This window comes from Narcine bancroftii, chromosome 13 (assembly GCF_036971445.1).
Source record: "Narcine bancroftii isolate sNarBan1 chromosome 13, sNarBan1.hap1, whole genome shotgun sequence".
NCBI lineage: Eukaryota > Metazoa > Chordata > Chondrichthyes > Torpediniformes > Narcinidae > Narcine > Narcine bancroftii.
This window is the reverse complement of record NC_091481.1, coordinates 33062269-33085061: the sequence shown is the minus strand read 5'-3', so window position 1 is coordinate 33085061 and position 22793 is coordinate 33062269. Positions and strand designations below refer to the sequence as shown.

General features: G+C 44.1%; 2 protein-coding genes across 16 annotated transcripts in view; both read left to right on the top strand.

Moving 5' to 3' along the window:
- The window catches only part of c2cd5 (C2 calcium dependent domain containing 5), a 143664-nt gene extending 137879 nt beyond the window's left edge, over positions 1 to 5785 (top strand). For 12 of the 15 annotated variants that reach the window (XM_069908603.1, XM_069908601.1, XM_069908602.1 and 9 more), the window contains 2 exons: positions 608 to 754; positions 3605 to 5785. In XM_069908603.1, the coding sequence (XP_069764704.1) occupies positions 608 to 754; positions 3605 to 3736 (279 nt within the window). In that variant the 3' untranslated portion in view covers positions 3737 to 5785. Of the gene's footprint in view, positions 1 to 607; positions 755 to 3604 lie in introns of those variants that run through there. The other 3 variants (XM_069908609.1, XM_069908608.1, XM_069908599.1) reach the window with 2 other exon arrangements.
- Positions 5786 to 17333: 11548 nt separating this feature from the next.
- Positions 17334 to 22793, top strand: part of st8sia1 (ST8 alpha-N-acetyl-neuraminide alpha-2,8-sialyltransferase 1) — a 30595-nt gene continuing 25135 nt past the window's right edge. The window contains exon 1 of the mRNA XM_069909936.1: positions 17334 to 17515. Coding sequence (XP_069766037.1) covers positions 17334 to 17515 — 182 coding nt within the window. The remainder of the gene's footprint in view (positions 17516 to 22793) is intronic.

The window sequence follows — 22793 nt, the reverse complement described above, 5'->3', positions numbered from 1 at the left end:
AGAGGAGCTTCAGGATTGCTGCCAAGTGCACAATTGACTTGGATAACAATGTCTCAGGTGTATTATGGGAAGTTCTCCAATTACAATACCTAGAAGAAATGTCAAGCAAGGTGGAATGATTCCCATTACCTCTGGGATTCACGAGGGAAGTTGCATTAAGCCAAGTAAGACCCATTTCTTTCATGTACAAACATTGTCTAAAATCGAGGTAATTTTAAACAAGGCAAACAAAGAAAATATGGAGGAATTCAGCATCAATGGGTAGAAATGGCCAGTCAAATTCGAGACCCAAGTTGGAAGGGGTGATATGAAGCATATCAAGAAAGAAAGAAATGGGAGGAAGAAGCTGGGTTTCCAACAGCTGTATTTTTTTGTGTGTGTTTTTCTGGAGATAAAGGACATCCAATTTGCTGTGAAGAAGCATGAAATCAGCTTTCTATATTTGAAGTGTGAACATTCTTAAGAATTGCAGTGTTGAACTCCTTGTCTGAGAACATTGTTTCAAACTCCATGCTCCAGGACACTGTATAAGTGGCGAGTCTGAAAGAAGCAACAACATGTGACAATAATGTTGATTTTTTTAAAAATTTTCATTTTTTTTCCTTAGGAAGGAGGAGTTAGCGGGTTCCTTCATGCTTTCATTGCTGAGGTTTTTGCTATGGTACGTGCCCATGTTGCTGCTCTGGGCGGAAATGCAGTCGTGTCTTACATAATGAAACAGTGTGTGTTTATGGAGAATCCCAACAAAAATCAGGTTTGTACTTGTCTCTGGAATAACTATTTGCTCGTTTTAATCTAAGAATTTTTTAATTGTAATTATGCAATGGCTACACTGATGTAGTCATGATTGATTAAGCACATTTTGATGACTGCTAATCGCCCTCAAAAGGTGATGGGCATTCTGGTCTTAAAATTTGGCTCACATAGTGCCGTGTATTTCAGCACACTACATGATCCATTTTCAACAAGGAATAAAATAAAAATAAGTGACTTCACACAGGTTGTGCAAAGTCCAGAACTTTTGTTCCAGGTCCAGCTGCCTTATGAAATAATACGCCAGGAACAAAAGGTCGGAGTGTCCACTACACTCTGGCTTTGTCCTTCAGCTCTGCCTGCCTGGCTCACAGACCACTCATGCTGGATATCACCACGTCTGTGAAGGATCCTTCTGTGTAGAATAAGAAGACCTGCGTGAGCACATTTCAGGCAAGCACTGGGATCGTGACTCCCCTCGACCTGGATCTCTGCATCTTTCCAGAGATCGCTAACGCTGTCCAACTTAACTCCCAACCTAACAATCTACAAGACCATTTGTCGTAATAGCTACCACCCACCTCCTCAGCTCACACCTCCAATAGCTAGTTCCTTTCTCTGGCATCCTATAAATTATATCCTTCAACTACCCCTGCCTCAAGTTTACACTCCACCCACTGGTGCTGTCGAATCTGCTACAACCTGCAGTTTTAATGTCAAATGACAAGGTCATCCCACCTCCCAATAACCAGAATGCCAAAGCTACTTTGGCGAGAAATCCTTCCCAGACATGCGATCCTCCTTGTCTGCCAAAATAGGTATGTGCACCTCTTATTTCTCTCTTGTTCTTGCACACTGTCATTCTTGCATCACGCTCACACTTCGAATTTATATTTTTTAAAAACCACTCCTTTCTAACTGTCAGGCAGTATCTGTGGAAAGAAAAATTAGTTAAGTTTCAGGTCCAAGATGTTTGATCACAGATGTTTGTCAGTAGCGAAAAAGTAGCAAAACAGAGGGATGATGGAGTGAAATAATGTAGGCCGGAATCTAGAGAGGGAGAAGCAAAATAACAGGCCAAGTGGCCAGTCCTGATGCAAATGAGAAGAAAGCACCAGTTCCCAGGGCTTAAAACAATTAATTTATGGGAATACAGTTACAGAACCTAACCTACAGAAAAGTTAAGGACCAATCTAATGACTCAATAATTTCAGAATTTCTCTTCTGTTGTGGAGGTCCTGAGGATTGCAGTATGCCTTTAAAATTGTGGTTAAGCCATTCATGGTTTGGAAGAGAGCACTTTATACAAAGTGTTACAAGATCAAACCAGCAACCACAAAGAGGGCATATCACACAGGGGTAAAGATGAACAATTACTTTATTAACAAAAATTGACCTTCAAAACTTTAATTCAAAATTCCCCCTTTTATAACAATTCCCACTGGTTACTATGCAAATTTCTATAACAGTGTAAAACTAATAGATTCTCCAGCCTAAATATAACATATGCAATTTAAAGTCTAAGTTATATTTCCAACTAAACGCAGAAAAACTTAGACAGAAAACAAAGACAAAACTTAGATCTCATCCAAAGCAAAGATCATAAACAAAATTCAGTTTGTTGGGTAAACTGAAGCCAAAAGATCTTTGAGAGAAAGAGCACAAAATTCAAAGTTGTCTTGTGTTGCTTGCAGTGAGAGGAACCACTGGCTTGGTCCGGATCCCTCTGGCTGGCTTCAGAATGTTCATCCTTTTTGAAATGCCCAACATTCTAAACTGTCCTCCAGACCATGACTCATGCTCTGGGCCTCCTTCTACTCCACAGCACCACCCCGTGGTGGTTTATCGTCCAAGTCAAGAAATTTTTAGATCATTTTCTGCACGTGCTCAGTCCGTCTCCCACTCTCTCAGCAGTCCAACTTCACCTTGGCTCTCTAAGGCAAACTGCCACTTTTCAATACAACCACACAACACAGAACTCTGTAACAAAAGGACTTAAGCAGATGCTCCGATTGTAAAGCAATAACTGCTGGAGAAATTCAGCAGGTCACACAGTATCCATTAAGAAGCAAAGGGATATAACCAACTTTTTGGGCCTGTTCCCTTTGTCAAGGTATGAGAAAAAAGTAGGCAGGGGTCTTAATTTAAAAAAAAAAGCAAAGGGATTGGATATCTGGATCATTCTCCAAAAACGTGTTGAGGCTTGGGAGGAATTGAAAATCTCATGACTGAGACTGCTCATTTTTTTGTAGGCAGGGGTATCAAGGCATATCGAAGTATGGTAAATGAAGTTAAAGTTTAGCTTAGCTCCAGTTTCTCTGTCAGATTCTACCTGCTGCTGTGAGAAGGATTCTTCCACAAGCAGTCGAGCAAGAAAAATATTCCTACAGCTGTATAAAGTCGAACAAAGCATGATTGCAATGAAAAAAAAACCCAGTTTGTCCAAAGTAAGGACAACAATAGAGGGGTACATACAGGGTCCTGACGTCTGTGGGGCAGAAACTTGTCTTTGTGCCTGTTGATGAGCTGTTTCAAATTCTTGTGCCTTCTTCCCGATGGGAGGGGGAGAAGAGAGTGGGTCCCTTGGTATGTTGGCATTGACCATAGTCTAACTGAATGCTGCAGTGGGCTGAAACCCCTACTGTTGCTGCAGTCAAATTGATGGGTTTTAATGAGCATTAGAGGAGGAGCAAATTCAATCCATACACCACTGAAGGCCAGGCAACTCTTTTCAGTCCGGCCTCTATTTTTGACGCTCATTTTTATATAATTTGCATTTGAAAAGCCTCCAATTATAGTTGCATGAAAATTATATATTTAATACAGCTGAATTTGCTTTGTCTCCTACCAGGCGCAGTGCCTTATCAATGTGAGTGGTGATGCCGTGAACTTCGTTAAAGAATCAGATGTGGAATATGCATCTACTCAGGCACAGGGAAGTGGTTTGCAGGCAGGCAACGGTAGTGGAGATATTGTTGCATGAGACTGGTACGGACTAATTACTGCTGTTTTCATGCACGCCGTGGACTTGAGACAATATATCTGCATTTCAGTCAAATAGACTGAATCCTTAGTATGGATTCATGTACAGTATAACTTTGATTATCTGAAATGGTGGCGACCGTGCCTTTGTCAGATAAATTTTTTTTGGAGAACTGGACAATTTTTAACAACAGCTCAGTACCAACAGCAAATCACTTGTATCAATGTTTAAACAACAACAAACAACAAGGGATGGCTTTTTAAGCATTAAAATAATGTTCATTTCTTACCAAAAAAATCCCTCACCTCTGGGAGGCTTCCTGGGCTGGTGGAACACTCCCTGGCAACTTGGCAGGCTCCTGTCTCACCGGTCAACGGAGCTCCCGAGTCCAGACTCCAAATTCTCCCCAAAGCCTATAGCACACACACACATCGGGGAGTCTTGTGTGTGTGCCCGATAGTAGGCCAAGGGGAGGGTTCGGAGTCAGGAGCTCTGCTGTGTGGAGGGGAGTGGAAGGAATACCACTGAGCCGCAGGGTCCCGCTCCTGCCCGGTAGGCCGCTCTCCTCGATGACCAGGGTTTCTTCCGTCCGCTTGTGCCTGTGAAACAGGGGCACGCAGTTTGAGAGGGTCAGTAAGGGAAAGTTGAGAAGAAATGGAAGGAGAGAGGGGAGGGAGTTGCCTGAAACAAGGACAATTGTTTTAACTTCATGTCAAGTGAATTTTTTTTCAAGCTGTGAGATCAGTTTGGCTCCACAGATTTTTTTTTTGGATAAATGGGGATTTCTTATTGTTTCAGATATCCTCAAATGTTTTAAAAATTGGATAAATGAGGATTTTGGAGAAACCAATTTTGGATAATCGGTGTTGTACTGTATATAACCAACAAATCACACATTGCCACTTCAAAATGGCCTGAATGATTTTACATCAATCATCTTGTCATCTATATTTAGCCAGGACTTTAATGTTGCTTGCCTCTTGATGAACTGAAAGTTTAAATGAGAGGTCAACATTTCTTGGAAGTATAAAACTTGGAAGACATTCTAAAGGAGTGGGCATAAATTAAACCAATATTTTTTTCTATTGTTAACAATTTTCCATAAGCCTGTATCGAGACCAAACAGAAAAATGGTACTAGAGTGTACTTTAAGCCAATGTTCTACCTGTAAAACTGGATGTTTATTTACTAGACTCTTGTTATTTTTGTAGATTAGAAGCGAGCTTTCAGTGGAAACTAGTGAAAAAAGTGCCACAAACGAAACTCTAATATCAACATGAATTTTTATGACAGCATGAACGTGATGTGACTTTTATCTTGTGCAATAAGGCACAAGACCTGTAAGATTTTTCTTCGTTTTTAAAAAAAATTACACGCTTCTCGTTCTCAGAGATGGTGTAAGTGATAAAATGTTGGGTTTAAGAATACCTAGACACATTTGTAATTATGAATAAATCAAACTATATAATTCTGCAAGAGAAAAAAATGTATTTTTATAAATTCTCAAGTTAGAACTGCAAAAAAAGTGAAACTATTTAAAATATTCCTAACTTACAAACTGTAAAATTGCAAAACCAGAGTACATAATGGGTAATTGTTTTTTTCCCCCCCCCAAACTTAGTCGATGATTAAAGACTTGAATGTACAGAACTCTTCTGTTGTATGGGTTTCGACATTCCTCATGCTTTGCACACCTGAAAGGCATGAGAAAACAACATTCACTGTTTAAAAAATATTTTGCAGGTTGTTGAAAGCAGAGATGTATGAAATAATGCTCTTAAGTCCGCTGAGAAATAAGTGTTTCATGAATATTTATGAAGTTTTTCAATCAGTGCTAGTGGCCACATATGCTTTTAAGCCAGATTTCATTGGGTACAGCTGGTGGCTACGGTATTTGCACTTCGTTATATTAAAAAAAAGTGTAAGGTGTATAGAATTTCTAAACTATTGCTGGATCTGCATCATATGCCAAAAGATGTTTGCCATGTGAAAAATAATGCAAGCTAGCAACTGTGGGATTTAACTTCCAAATAAATTGCTGCATTGCAACCACCTGTTCCAGCTTTTGTTGTCGATTACAAGCCAGAGTTGTGTGTGAAGACCAATGCCCATACATCTGTACAGCAGTTTTAGCAAGAGAGCTTTAATTCTATGGCTTGAAAGAGCCCAAGGTGCTTGGCCCATTCTACTTCCAAAATAGTTTGAATTTGAACTACAGTGGCTACGTACTGCTTCCTGTGGGGATGCTGATCAATGGATTTCCTGATTTTTCTCTCTGCAGAGACCCCCTCCAGAAACAACTTGGTACGGTCAGGGTCACTTTCGGCTTTGCAACTTTATTTTCCAACTCCTCTGTGTGCTGTTTAAACTGCTAACAAAATTGGTACACATAGTCATTGTTGTTGACTGCTGCCACTTGGAGAGGGGACTGTGTAAGGTAGCCTTAACAGCACCTGTTAAATGCATCGAGTAGTTATCATCAAATAGTGTTGATGTGCCAGGAGTATGTTACGTTATTTTTTTTTGTGTGGTGATAAATGGTATAAAAGCAAATTGGGATGTTGAACAAGTGTGGAAATAATGGTAAGACAATATAGCTATTAATAGGCACATGGGGTTGGGTTGTTATTGGAGACATTACTAGTGTAAATCCATGTGGTAATATAGGTCACAATGTTTTATAAAGAGGGAAGGCAAGTTCGGGTGGACAAGAGCAGAAAGTATTGAAAAGCTTAAAGTAAATAAACGATTAACGCAAGACAAAAGTGCTGGAAACCACCAGCACATTTCCTTGCAGCCATGTGAATGGATGACATTGAACAATTTGATTCACGTTGATTGATTAGGGTGTTAGGGGAGCACTTCATTTTGCTTGTCGATTGTCCCTCGGATTGACAAGTGCAATGCACAGGGCTGACAAATATAATTCTGATTTTTTTTTTTAATTTAGCTTTAGCTTTTATCATGCTTTTACCACTACAGAAAACGTAAGTGGTTGAATTACATGATCCATATGTACTACACTAACACCATTAAAACTTCTCAGGAGACAATGGGATGAAATTAAAAGCTTCAGAATAAATAGAGCTATAAAATTCGATAAAGATAAATAGTTTAGAATGAGTGGAGTTATTGTAAATGGATTAAATGGTAAAGCATGTCTTCCAAGTCCAGATATAAAATGAGGACTGAAGCCTGTAATATTTGCACAGTCATACATCTGTGCTAATCAGAATCCGAACAAGTCACAAAGTTTGTTGTGTTGCAGCATCACAGTCCAAACATTCATATAAACCACCTTACAACAAAACAAATAAAAATCCTGCACAAAAAGTCAAAAGTGAGGCAGTGCCTGTGGTTCATTATTCATTCAGAAATCTGATGGCAAAGGGGAAGAAGCTGTCCTTGTGTTGCTGAGCCCTCATCTTTAGGCTCCTGGACCTTTATCCTGATGGTAGCAGAGTGAAGAGCGCATGGCCTGGGAGTTGCGGGTGGGGAGTCCCTGCTTTCTTAAGACACCACCTCTTGTTGATGTCTTCGATGGAGAGAAGTCTGGTCCCTGTGATGCAGGCTGAGCTCACCACCCTCTGGAATTTATTCTTGTCCTGCGCGTTGGCACCTCTGTATCAGACAGTGATGCAACCAGCCAGAATGCTCTCCATGGTACACCTGAGGAAGTTTTCAAGAATCTTCGGTGACGTAATCTCAAACACCTCACAAAGTATAGCCGCTGGCGAGCCTTCTTTGTGATTGCATCGACATGGGGGCTCCAGGATAGATCCTCAGAGATGTGGACACCCAGGACTTTTTCCTCTTCATAGGATGCTCTAGGTGCTCTGCTTAGTAAGGGATTACTTAAGGTGATATGTGAGTGGAAACAAAAGTTGAGATCCACTGCACTAGGGTCTGACTGGGACATGTGAATCTGAGCCAATTAGGATATGGAGGGGAAGGGGGATAATGGCAGTGGTGTTGAGACTTCACTGTCAAGGTTCTGTTTAATATTTGGCATATAAGATGACCCCTGATTTTGCAGGGACATTTTTAAGTTTAGAAGATTACTCAGTACACTGGCATATTCGGTATTTCTATGTTAATGCCACCTGCCTGCAATGTCTCTTAATGTCTTGCCTATCCCAACAACTTTTCAAATACAAGTTATGGTTCTATGATGATACCGTGGTGAGTCTTGCCTCCCAGTGACCACCACCCCCCGCACCACCAACCAATGGTAGAGTGCACCAGCTGTTGACTGACGAAACACCAACTTCCCTTGACCCGAGTCACGTACCCACAGGATAGGGCAAGGAGTGCAAAACTATTTCCACGGAGGGTGTAGAAGGCATTATTCCCATGGATGGTTCACAGTGTAAACCAGACCCTGCTTGGTTGATGATAGTTTATTTGTCTTGTGGATCAATCCTGGCGTGATGATCTGAGAATGTGACCTCCATTGATTATTCAGAGCAGAAACTGGACCTTTGGACTACTTTGCACCCATCTGCACGAATCACTTATTTTCCACACCATCATCCCCTCTGATGCTTGAACGCCAGTCGACAATGAAGAACTGAATGGAATATGCACATCATTGATAATAACCTGGAGAGATTGGCAGAGACCCTTTTTGGAGTTTGAATGGAATTAAGGAGAACACCGTTCTTGGATTGGCACTAACGAAATGTCAAAATCAGCACCGTGAAATTGCTCATTTGGTTTCATTGAATTCTGAATAAAACCTTAAAACGCAAGAGCAGCATTAGGCCATTCAGCCCATCAAGTCTTCTCCACCATTCCAGGGCAGAGTATCAACCTCTGCTTTAAATACACCCAGTGACCTGACCTCCCCAGCTGTCTATGGCATTGAATTCCACAGATTCACTGCCCTCTTGCAAAGAAAATCACTCCCCGTGCTACAGCATTGTCGTTTTATTATGAGGCTACGCTAGACTCTCCCACTACTGGAAACATTTTCTCCGTGCCCCCCCCCCCCCATCCAGCCCTTTCAATGTTCGGCAAGTTTAAATGAGAAACCCCCCTCATCTTTCTAAACTCCAGGGAGTACAGGCCCAGGTCCATCAAATCCCATGACCGCAGGAATGCGCCCAAGATGGCAGTGCCTATTAATCGGCAGCAGTCACGAGGGGCTGCAGACCCTGGGAAGCAGAGGACTGGAGCAGGGCACCAGAGGATGGAAAGATCACAACACCCACCCCCTCCCCCCATCAGAGAAGAAGAAGCAGAGGAGGTGACCTATGGCGGCAGACCAGTGAGGGGGCTCTGCGGCTGAAAGACCCACGCATGTGGTGGGCTGCTGGCGACCCGGGGCGAGGAAGCTGTGGGCTGCTGACGACTGATGTTGGAAGACTCGTGCCATGCTGCGGACTGGTGCAGACTGAGTCAAACTGGCTGGAGGGATGCCAGGTATCAGAACCGGGATGAGAGGAGGTGCTGAAGGGACCTGACTGTCGGAGGTTCAGATCTGGAGCTCGGGTTGCCAATGGTTTGGATTGATTCAGTGTGGCTGAGGAAGAGCTGGAGGTGAATCTACAGACACTCAGTGACTCTGGGGGGACTCTGCTTTAGTCTCTGTCTGTAAGTTTGAATTTAAGACTATAAGAGGCACTTAGGCAATGCCTACTGGTGGCAAATCTGTCTTGTCTTGCAGCAGGCAAAAAGAAATTTCATGTAATGTGACACTTTTATTACTATAATAATAAATTGAATCTTGAAATGCTCCTCGCACATTAACCCTCTCATCCGTGGGGCCATTTTTGTAAACCTCTACTGGACCCTCTCTAATACCAGTGCACCAATCCTTAAATGTGAGGCCCAAGGTTGGTGAAGCACAGTGGTTCTCAACTGTTTTCTTTCCACTCACATATTACTTTAAGTATTCCCTGTGCCATTAGTCCTCTGTGATTAGTAAGGGATTGCTCAAGATGGTATGTGGATGGAAAGAAAAAGTTTGAAAATCACTTTTAATTATACCTCATTGACTCGTTGTGTGCGTGGTTTCATAATTCCAAAGGAAAATATTTCAGTAACAATTTGGTCTAGAGCAGTGATTCTCAACCTTCACTTCCCACTCATTACCACTTTAAACAATCCCTTACTAATCACAGAACACTTATGGTATAGGGATTACTTGGTATGTGAATGGAAAGAAAAAGATTGAGAACCACTGGTGTAGCAGTTAGTGCAATGCCTTTACAGTTCAACACCTTTATAGTGCCAGCGATCGGGTCTGGACTCTATTTGATGTCCCGCACTGACTGTAAGAAATTTGTATGTTCTCCCCATGCATGGGCTTTCTCTGGGGCCTCCAATTTCCTCCCACCATTCAAAACATATCAGGGATGTGGGTTAATGGGGTGTAAATTTGGCAGCATGGACTTGTGGGCCAAAATAGGCTGTTACCTTGCTGTATGTCTAAATTAATTTTTTTAAATTAAAAACTGCTCATAATACTCCATGTGGCCTGACCAATGTCTTATAAAGTCTCAGCATTACATCCTTGCTTTTATATTCTAGTCCTCTCAAAATGAATGCTAACATTCCATTACTAGCAATTTGACATGGAAATGAACCTTTAGGGAATCCTGCATGAGAACCCTGAAGTCCATTTGGACCCTCAATTTTTGTGTTAAAGTCGACTCGCGCTGTAATGAAACAGCAGAACCATTACATTAGCGGGAGTGAGGGGAAACAGGAAAAAGTAAATAATGTAACTCGTTCTCTGCACTGAGCCCCACTCAGAGTACACAGCATCCTCGTACAACGTACATAGTCCTTTAAACCAGTGCGTACGTGCAGATTTACATGTTTTTCACTAATTGGCAGTCTAATGTTTTTGCTACTCCTGTCCTGTGAAGTACCATCCAGTAACCTTTCCAACCACATTCCAATATGCCTTATCTCTTGTTTCATACTCCCATCCTCATTCTAGTCATAGCATGCTCTGCAGCTGTGGACAGCTTAATCTGTTAAAGCATTGATTTTATTTGGTAGCCTACTTACCCCCTCCATAAATCTTCGTCCGCGAAGCCAAGCCAAAGAAAAAGACTTACTACAACAGAAGCCCCATAATTCTTTCCACTTGAATTTTTTCCCTATTTAGGAAATAGTCTACAACACCTTTATTCCTGCTACCAAAATACATGACTGTACATTTTGCCATACTATTCCATCTGGCACCTCTTTCCCCATTCTACCAGACTGCCTAAGTCCCTCATTCGCAACCCTACCTGCTCCTCCACCTATCTTAGTATGATCCGCAAATTTGGCCAGAAAGTCACATTTACATCATCAGCCTACAACGAGGAAAGCAGCAGACCCAGCACTGAGACCTTCAGAACACCACTTGCACAGGCATCCGGCCCAAAAAGGTTTCCTTTATTCCTACTCTGTCTTCTGCCAGTCAGCCCATCTTCTAACCAAGTTAGTTCCGTTCTGGTAATACCCTGCTGGTAAGCTTTGCATTTGTTGTAGTTGTGTGGAGATTTGGGGTATTCTGCAGCAAGTAGCTCATGACTCAGTTTATTTTGCCTGCAAGACACATAACTGTGCAGGATTGAAGGTCAATAGCAGGACAAAGAAGCCCATGGGAATAACCCCACCAGCTCATTGAAGTTGCTATGTGCGTCATCTACAAGAACAACTGCAATAACTCATTGAATTAATTTACCAGGATGCAACATAATTTCTGATTTGTACGTTTCTCAGCCAACATGAAGAATTCACATTCCACCGTGAAAGACACAATATTCACAAGCAGAAAATTACTTCTCAGCTTTATTAAAACTTCTCTACAATCCACATGTGTATGATCCAGTGATCACTGGGGGGAAGCCAGATGTGTATGATCCAGTGATCATTGGGGATCAGAGGTGGAGACAGTGAGAAAATTTAAGTTCTTGGGGGTCACTACCTCAGAGAATCTTTCCTGGACCCAACACACTAATGGCATCGCAAAGAAAGCACGTCAGCACCTCTACATCTGAGTTTGAAGAGGATTGGTATGACATCAGAAGCCCTGGCAAATTTCTACGGAGACGTGCTGAACGACGGCATCATGGTCTTGGTTGGGGACACCAATGCCCCTTGTGTGTAAACCCCTACAGAAGGTAGTGGACACAGCCCAGGACATCACAGGCAAAGCCCTCCCCACCATCAAGAACATCACCAGGGGATGCTGCCATCGGGGAGCAGTGGCAATCATCAAGGATCCACACCACTCAACACATATTCTGTTCTCACTGCTGCCATCAGGAAAGAGGTATCGGTGCCACAGGACTCACACCACCGGGTTCCGGAACAGCTGCTACCCCTCCACCATCAGAATCCACAATAACAAAGTCAGTCATAGACTCATTTAAGGACTCTTACATGTGCATTTTAATGTTTGTTTCTCCCCCCTCTGTATTCTACAGTCAGTTGTTCGCATTTATTTGTTTGCGTGTATACAGTTTAGTTTTTGCACTGCCAATTAGTGGTAATTCTGCCGCACCAGCAGAAGAAAGAATCTTAGGGTTGTATGTGATGTATGTACTCTTGACAATAAACCTGAATTTCAGAAGAGGTGCTCTTGGTCTGCTGGCAGTGTTCTGATGCACCGTGGAATCAGAAGAGGTGATGGGCATTCACGCAATATTCTTGGGACCATTGTCACTTTTAATTATAACCCACAGTGTGCTATGTTGATTCATTACATCTCAAAGTTCAAATTTATTGCCAGAGTGCATACATGACATCACATACCACCCTGAGATTCTTTTTCCTGTGGGCCAGGCAGAATTTCTAATTATCAGTAAACTGTACTCAAGAAGAAAGAAATGTATGCAAAAGAAAAAAAATTGTAACAAACTAAAGGTGCTAAATGCTGAAAATAAATATGCAGTAAAAATAATTAAATCTTGAATAAACAATAGGCTTCAACCATTGAATCATATGAGCTCCTTTGCTTCAAGCTTTAACGACAGGTATTATAATCCCTCACTCCATCCACAAAAGGTCGAGACTTTGAATGTGATTTTGCAGTCCTTCAATGTGCAACTTGTAAAAATGTACACAAATATTAATCCTTTTCATGCTGGTATCTGAGGGGCTTATATTGAAGGATACCTGCTGAACAGCATCAATTGCCGGGAAAATCTCACTCATGGAGTTTTCTATATTAAATACTTCAAAATTTATGATGAGAGCCACTGAACAAGGAATAATTGTGCAGTATTTTTGTCCCACAAAATTAATTTATATTGGCAATAAAATTATTTACAAAGGAAAATCATTCATGTTCTACATTGATCATATAGATAGTCGAAGGCTTTGTGCCAGAGCTGAAATGGTTGCCACAGAAGGGCACGAGTTGAACGTGCTGGGAAGTAGGTACAGAGGAGATGTCGGGTACATTTTTTTTACACAGTGGTAAATGCACGCAACGGTGGTGGCGGTGGGCTTTTGGAGAGGTACGTCGAGGTTAGAAAAAAATGGAGGGCTAGCCTAGTAATTTCCAAGGTAGGAACATGTTCGGCACAAGTTGGTGGACCAAAGGGCCTCTACTGTTCTGTAACTTTTGTTTCTATATCATTAATGTCATATTCATTCATTCCATTGCTGTACATTGTTACAGTCATTCTCTAATTATAATGTAGCACCGTTGCCATGTCTGATGCCCCTTCTAGAAGGTATGCCACCCTCATTATTTTGAATATTTTATTTATAATTTTCCAAATTTAAACTCAAACAGCATTATCAGTGTTAATGTTAACAATATGATCAATTCTATACAAAGTTTTCTGCAGAGTTCAAGCTCTTTCTGCCCCCCCCACCCCCCCCCCCGACACCCTCAACATTTAACACTTAACTAACCACAAATACATCAAGACTCTCACAGCAAAGGTAAAAGTCGTATATCAGGAGTTTATGGGTTTGTCATGACATGGCAGCCAGAGCTCAGACTGTTTTCTTCTCTTGACTTTTCCTGGTTGGGATGGGCTGGACACCCCTCCCCCAACCGGTTGAGGGATAGGTGGGGAAGGTAAGGCGGCAAAGCTATAATTGTGCCCCTATGGAATTTAAGTATGCTTGTCACATTTTTAAAAAAATGTTATACTTTTTTTCTTAAGTTGAAAGTTTTTCTCCAGGGGAATACAGCTTTGCATTTCCAAGTTCCAGCAAGTAATTCTCAGTCAGGAGTTGGATTTCCAGGTAACCGCTATGCACTTCCTGGCCCCTGCCAATGCGCTCATTACGAATTGGATTTGGAATGTGGACAGGTTCATTGTAAGCCTTATGTTTCCCAACAGAAACAACTCTGGGTCCTGCGGGAATTCTTTACCTATAATTTATTTTCTAGGACTTAGCCTAGTTCCGTATGCCACCCTCATTGTTTGAGGGGCTTCCCCTCTCGTCTCAGCTCTCGTACTAGAAGGACTCGAGACTGTGGTCTCACAATGGCTGCTCCAAGCCTCAGTGCCTGGAATGTGCCGGTCAGCAGCATTCTCTCACTGACATCTCAATTTGCTGGAAGACCAGCAAATCAAGCAGACCGAAGGGCATCTTTAACCGAATTGGTGGTCTTCCCAGCAGCTCTGGATATCTGATTCTGTGTGTGTGTTCCCAGGAACAGCCTGTAAATGGGAATAATTTCTGCACTAACCTATTCAGTTATATCCTGTCCTCCATTCCAGTTGACCTCCAGTATTAAGGTTCTCCTTTTCTTTTGTATCAAGGGATACTTATATTTAAATGTCTTTAAATAGGGTATATTTGCTTCAAACATGCATTTACACAGGAAGCAAGGAAGCATTTCCTGCAACTAGATGGTTTACCCCACTAAAGTATACAGTTTAATTTTGTTTTGAGCATGAATAAAACAAGTAATTATCCAGCATCTTATTTATTAAATTGTGTGCCTTCCATTGGAATGATTGCTGGGTTCTGTTAGATCATTTGATGTGGGGGATGGAAGATTGACCAAGAAGAAATCCCATTGGCTAATTTCCATTCACTAGTGGTATGATTTGGTGTGCCCAGGAACACAGTAGACTGCAGAAAATGGCAGACCTAGCCAAGTCCTCCCTCCCCCCCCCCCCCCCCCCACCACCTCCACATTAAAAATATCTACACAAGGCGCTGTTTCAAGAAAGCAGCCGACATCATTAAGGGATCCCCATCAGCCTGGCCGTGCTCTCTTCTCGCTGCCCCTTTCAGGCAGAAGGTACAGTCACCTGGAGACCAGCACCTCAAAGTTCATGATCATTTCTCCCTTCCCCCTGACCAGCTTTTAGGTGCTTGAACATCCAAATTCTACCCTAACCATAACACTACTTCAGGACCATCAAAAGATTGATCTGCAGGATATTTTGGCCCTGCTGGTTCATTGTGAATGCATGCATTTCTTCCTTTTATAACTTTTTCTCTTTGTGGCTTCTTCTGCGTTAATTGTACTTAAATTGTTGTTCCTATGCTTTATGTATCAAGGAAGCTTCAGTGGGTTAATCTTCCACTGCATTTGCACAGTACATTTCAGTTATGTAGATGACCGGAAACCATGGGTGACATGGGTTAGCGCAACGCTGTTACAGTGCCAGCAGTCGGGGCCGGGGCTCTAATCCCATGCCGTCTGTAAGGAGTTTGTACATCCTCCACATGTCTGCATGGATTTCTTCCCACAGTTCAAAACATACCGGGGGTATAGGTCAATTGGGTGTAAATGGGCAGTATGGGCTTGTGGGCTGAAGGGGCCTGTTACCATGCTGTATGTCTAAATTTTTTTAAACAATTCTGAATTCTTTATTTACTCACGATAATTATTAATGGTAAATGAAGCCATATGTAATGTCACTTCACGGAGCAATGAATCAGGGATCTCGAGCTAAGAGGACTCAGTCCAGGTCAGTACTTGGAAGGGAGACTTCACAGGATTAGCAAGTATGGTGGGATACTGAGCAAACCATAACATGGACAGACTTCATCCATGGAGAGAACTATTCTGTCGACATTTCGGGTCGGGACCCTTCCTACCGCAGACTAAATCCAGCAAGGATCCTGGTCACATCCGAGAGGCAAACCTCCCCACTGGGGCGCCGGAAATGTTGATAATTTTCAAACCAAATGCTTAATTCTCTATGATCCGTGCCAAAGTGGCACATGAAATAGAGATGCTGGCATCTGGAGCCAGAACACAATCAGAACTCTGCACGTCCAGAGGGAGAAAAAGAATTGCTGCTCTGAACCCTTCATCAAGGCAGGAACAGGGTAGTGATTGTGGATGATCAGCCATGATCACAGGGAATGGCGGGGCTGGCTCAAAGGGTCGAACAGTATTGGCAGGGCTGAAGTGTGACCTGAATCGTTGGCCATGCTTTATCTCCCACCGATGCTGCTCGACCCGGCAAGTCGTTTTTTGTCATCTGATTGGACAAGTACAACCCGATAGGGGGGAAAGAATGTAAAGGTTCCATTATTGTCACCTAATCCTACATTTAGAAATTCTTTAATTGCCTATCAAAAGGCAGAGAAGTCGCCTCTTGTCCAGTGCCCCTCACAGAAACTTACAGTACCAAGGCAGTCTCCCCTCCAACTACTGACCAGGCCTGTGCCTGCTTAGCTTCTGAGCTCAGACCATCCCAGAAGCTGAACCTGCCAATTCAAAGGGCCAGTCCCGATACCCGGGCTGACCATGTGCGCTGTCTGAGCCCCGGGTTTGCACCCAAGACTTCGTCTGCTCAAGACTCCCGCCGCTTTTGTGCCTCCCTCTTGCATTCTAACAGTTGTGAGCATCTTGGCGAGTGACACCCACCTCGTCCACCTTAAACCCCAGTGGGTCCCGGCTCCCTTGGTAGGTGCTTAAGAAAACTCCCACGTCGCCGAGAAGGGGGGGGGGGGGGGGGCCTCTCTCTCTCTCTCTCTCTCTCTCCCTAACCGGGATCAAGGCGCATCGGTGCGGGAGCGGCGCTGCAGGGATGTGCCGCCCCCCTCCCCCTTAAACGAAAGGGGAGAAAGATCCACGCTGCAATGGAGACCCTTTGCAGCTGGCACCAGAAATAAAAGCAGGCAGGTTGAAAGCAGACACGTTAAATATATATGTTCACAAACCCCCTGCACTGGATACGTGCTCACTGTATCCATCTGAAGGCTGGGCAGCCCGATGAGCTGGAGGGCAGTGAACATTAAGCCCACCCATTGAAATAGACAAGTCAGTGGCCAGCAGCCGGTGTAGACTTCATGCACAAAGCTCGCTTTGTGTAGTCTGCGAGAACATCGCCCCTCCTCAAGCCATAAGACCCCCCCCTTTTTTTTGCATGGTGGATGCAGTGATTTTTTAAAAATATATGTAACATGCGGCGGATAATCTGAGCGGGGCATTTGGTCTTTTTGCATGTGTTATTAACAATGCATTTTTAAAGAGAAAGCCCTTGCAAGAATCGCGAAGGGCTGGAAGCCTCCCCCACCCCCATCCAAATGCTGCATCGTTCTACCCTTTCTCATTGCATCCCCAGACTGGTTCCGGAGGACCATGTGAAGCAGGTCACCCACCCCGTCAAAGCGCCCCCCCCCCCCATCCCATCCCATCCCCGTCTTTGCGCCAAGCATGATGCCACGGTGGCTCTGTCTCCGCTCCCGGCTGCCGCTCGGAGTAGCCCTGGGCGTCTTTGTCCTTTGCTGGCTCTATGTCTACCCGGTGTACAGAATACCCGACGAGAAGGAGATCGTGGGTGAGATCCTGCAGCAGGCGAGGTGGAAGAAGAACCAGACAGCCGTCGCTGCTTTCAGGTAAAGGGGGAGTGGGGGGGGGGGGGGGGCGGCCGGGGAGAACGGGCAGTGCGGCGGAATGTAACGGGACGGTGATTGACGGGGAAGGCGAGAGGAGCCGCTCGCCCGGGTAAAAGTCTCTTCCGTCCACATTGTAGACACACATTAGGTCCATGCACACAGCAATAGACGCATATCAATTCAAGCATGTTTATGTATCGATGCATGATGCACTTACCAATTAAAATAGACGTATGCACATCTGCATAGGAGGGGACACACCTATGTGTGTCCTCATAGGTACATGCACATGCCAAATCCAAACATGCCCATTTATTTGGGTGGCACGGTTAGTGAAGCACTCAGCGCCCCGCTGTTATTAACGCCAGCGACCGGGGTTCGAACGCAGCGCTGTCTGTCAGCCATTTCGACGCGCTCCCCTTGCCCGCCCGTCTCCGGGTGCTCCGGTTGTTGCCTCCCGCCGTTCCAACGCGTGCCAGTGCTGTAGGTTGGTTGGGCGGCGCAGGCTGCTGGGGCAAAAGGCCCCATTTCCGTGGTGTACGTCTGTATATGCCTACACCAATCCAAACATTCCTACTTATGACATTGGCATGCTGTCACATTATTATTGGCATTGGAAAAAAATGTCCCTTTATTTATAGATGTGTGCCAAATGTGCCCATACACGCTTCACTCGGCACATATGTTCACGTGGAGGACTGTTCAGGGTAGGCCTCCTGTCATTAAGGCAATCAGCTCCCAATGAATATCCTCCCATGCCTCCATGCCCTTCCCCAGATGTAACTTGTGCATTTTCACTCACTGGGAATAATCACCGGTACAGGAAACACAATCAGTGGGCCTTCATTTCTGTGGCAACTAAGGAGGGCTGCGGAGCCACATTGTCAAGTCCTCAGGGCTGTGGTGAAGGATTTGTTTTAGTCTAGGCAGCTGATTAGAAAGTCAACAAATAAATGAAAGTTGCACTTCTTGTGTTTTATTTTTGTTTTAGCAAATTAGAGATCCTGCCTTTACATTAGCTGCTAATGGTGGGTCTAGAGTTTTTCTCTATTTTACATTCTCTGGGAACAAGTGAGCCTCCGTTCTTCTCACCTACAGTCTGTTTCTCAGGATGTGCCTCTGCTTTCAAAATATTATGAGCCTTTAAGGTGTTTCATACCTGCATCAACAAGCATCCTACCTGCCGATGGCAGGACTACGTAGCTGTGCAAAGCATCATTTGTCATTTGCCTGAATGACTCTGCATGTAGGGACCACGGGGTTCAGTGGTTGCTTAGCAAGTTGCACTGTCATCAGCTTTGTTGTTACCTCCCCTTCTTTCTGTCTCAGCCTCCCAAATGAGGAAATATGTCGGAGGGAAAGATCCCACAAAAGGCGTGACGCACCTGAGCACTCCTGAAGTAATGGAGTGATTGAGTGCCCGCAGGGCCTGGTTATAGAGAGCTGCAGCACAGAAACAGGCCCTTTGGTCCACAGAGTCCTTGCTGACCGACGGGCACTCATTTACGCCAGTTCATTTTATTCTCCCGTCAGCTCCTTCCACATTCCGCCTCTCACCAATGCATGAGGGTCAACTAATTCACCGACCCACATGTCTTTGGGAGGTGGGAGGAATATGGGGCACCCGGGGGAAATAGGGAGAGCGTGCAAACTCCACTCGGACGGTACCCGAGGTCAAGATTAAACCCGGGTCTCTGGGACCTGTGAGGCAGTGGCACTCACATCTGTCCTGAATTCCTTCAGAATTAGCACCTCTCCTGCTCCACTGCAGAACACTGAGAATACTAACAAACTGTGCAGGCAAGACGTTCTCAAGTCTGAAATGCCATAAGGTGGGAGGAAACTGGAGCCCCCGGGGGAAACCCACGCAGACATGGGGAGAGCTTACAAACTCTTTACAGACAGCATGGGATTTAAACCCCAGTCCCGATCACTGGCGCTGTAAAGGCGTTGCGCTAACTGTTCATTGCCTTCAGCTCTGCGTTTAATACAGTCATTCCCCAGAGGCTGGTGGAGAAGCTGTCCTTGGTGGGACTCAACACCCCTCTCTGTAATTGGAACCTGGTTCTTACCGGAAAGACCACAGCCTGTCCGGGTCAGTAGCATAACATCAAGCACCATCACACTGAGCACTGTGAGCTCAGCCCACTCCTGCATCACCAGATCCAGCTGCAACAGTGACATCAAGTTGACACAACAGTCGTCGGCCTCATCAGCAACAATGATGAGTTACACCACAGAGAAGAGGTGGAAAATCTTGTGAAATGGTGCGAGAGGAACAACCTGCGTCTCAACATGGACAAAACTAAGGAGATGATCGTGGACTTCAGGAGGTCCAGGAAAGACCACCCTCCACTACTCATCAACAACTCTGTAGTAGAGAGTGGAGTGCACCAAGGTCCTTGGTGTTCATGTAACTAGTGACCTATCATGGGAACATAGGAAGTAGGAACAGGAGTAGGCCAAAAATGGCCCATCGAGCCTGCTCCGCCATTCAATATGATCATAGCTGATCTAATTTATGACCTAACTCCACCTACCTGCCTTCTCCCCATATCCCCTAATTCCTCCATCATGTAAAAATTTATCTAACCAAATTTTAAATATGTTTAATGAGGCAGCCTCAACCACTTCCCTGGTTAGAGAATTCCAAACATTCACTACTCTCTGGGAAAAACTATTTTTCCACATCTCTGTCCTAAATCTTCTCCCCCGAATCTTGAGACTGTGTCCTCTTGTTTTAGTTTCCCCGGCCAGCTCAAAAAACCTTCCTACATCTATCCTATCCATACCCTTCATAATCCTATATGTTTCTATAAGATCTCCTCTCATTCTTCTGAACTCGAGCGAATACAATCCTAGATGATTTAATCTTTCATCATAAGTCAACCCCTTCATCCCAGGGATCAACCTAGTAAACCTCCTCTGGACCGTCTCCAAAGCCAGTATATCCTTCCTCAACATCTCATCACTTGTCAGGAAGCCGCAACGGCAACTGCACTTCCTGAGAAGACTGAAGCGGGCAAGGCTACCGGCCACCATCCTGTCGGCCTTCTATAGGAGCTCTACCGAGAACATCCTGGCCAGCTACATCACGGTGTGACACGGTTGCTGCAGAGAAATGGATGGGAGGTCAATCCCCAGGACCATAAGAGTGGCTCAGAGGATCACTGGGGTCTCTCTCACCCCCCTCCCCCCCCCCAGATCAGCGTGATCTACTAGAATCATTGCCTGAAAATGGCGCACAAAATCATTGAGGAGTCCTTCCACCCCACCCACAGCATCTTTCAGCTGCTCCTGTGTAAGGAAAGAGATACAGGAGTGTCAGAGCCAGCGCTATCAGGCTGAGGAGCAGCTTCTTCCCACAGGCAGTGAGAATGATGAAGGACCAAAGGAACTGCTCACACAGACCGTCCGAGACTCTCATATGTACAAAACAATATTTACCGTACATTTCGGTGGATAAGGCGACCTTCAGGTAAGACAAGGCCCCAACTTCAGTCTGAATTTCATGGTTTTAGCTCATATAAGGCGACCCTCCCCCCCCCCCCCCCCCCCGTCCCAAAATATGTCTGTACCAAACGTGTGTTGACTGACCTGGTGTCGTGCTGACTGAGCTGGTAGGTATGGGCAGTAGGTGGGTGAAGTACCGTCACCAAACGATTTGCAGTTCAGTCTGTTCTTAACCAGTTTTTTTTTAAATTTAAATCGAATTTTATAATGGAACCTCCAGCAAAACAAAGAACGTGTGAAGCAAGTTTTAAGTTAAAAGTGATTGAAGTGGCCAAGGAATCCATTAATTGGATTTGACACAACTGAGAAGATGGTAAGAGACTGGAGAAAGAACGAAGATGTTTTAAGAACAACGTTTGATGAGAAGAGGAATCACTCGTTGGCCAGAGTTGGAAAATCACATTGCAGAATGGGTCTTCGAGCAGAGGCAAGATTGCCACAGAGTCACAAGAAATAACATGGGAGCACGCGCACTGAAGTGGGCAAGGTCAAACCCAGAACACAGAGGAGATTTTAAAGGGAAAATCTGGCAATACAACAAAAAGCAAAAAAAATTGATTTTGTCAAAGCATGGGATAAAGTGAAAGTAGAGACTGTAATACAATCTTTCAAAAAGCGCGGCATCTCTAGTGCAACGGATGGTATGGAGGATGAGTTATTGTGGGACACCACAGATTCAGACCGTATTGTGACCGTGTAAACAGTGAGACTCCGGATGTGCTCGCCCGGTTCTTTGTCTCAGACGACAAAGCTGGTGATTTTCAAGGATTTTTAAATATGTGTGATGTGGGTTTTTTAAATTTGTTTACGGTTCTTTTATTGGTTTAACACCACATTGGTGATGGATGTTAGTGCAAAATAAAAATATGTACACCACAGCAGATTTTTTTTAATATACTGGTAGCTTAAATTTTTGTTGTCGGGTGGGGTCTGGGTGGGTTATGGAACCAATCAAATAAGTAGAATTTTAAGGTCACCGTTTTTGTATCTCGCCTATAGGGCGACCCCATTTTTTTGGGGTGTTTTTTTTGGCTGCTTCAAATGTCGTCTTATCCGACAAAATATACGACAAAATACTTGTCCTGCCTGTGTATTGTTTGTCTGTATGCGCGTTGTGACTGGTTGGGTGACTGCACGTCTTGCACCGAGGACCAGAGAACGCAGTTTCATCGGGTGGTACTTATACAATCAGGTGACAATAAACTTGACTTGGGGACATTCAAAAGACTCTTTGACAGGCAAAACACAACGGTGGAGAAACTCGGCAGGTCAAACAGCTGTACTTGAGAAAGCTACATAACCAGCGTTTCTGGCTTGAGCACTTGGACAAAGATGCCCACATTTTGTCCACATCTTGATGAGGGGCTCAAGCCCAAAGTGCTGCTTATGTATCCTTTTCTTTGCTCTATAAAGTCCACTGTTTGGCCTGCTGAGTTTCTCCAGCGTTGTGTTTTTACTTCAACTGTGGTGTCTGCAGACTTTTGTATTTTATCTCTTAGATAGGTACCTGGGTGTAAGAAAAATAGAAGGTTATGGGTCCTCAGATATAGTCCTCTTTTTACCAAAAATAGACTTTATTCACAATAAATTACTTACAAAAGGAGAACTGCTCAAAGTCTGTGTAACACGGCTGAATGCACTTCGCATGTGTGGAGTACAAACACACCTTTAATAGCTTACAATCAATGGCCAGTAGACGCAATAGTCCTCAGGTGAATCTGAGGTAAGGCAGGAAAACCAGGGTTTACATTGGGGTAGGTGAGGC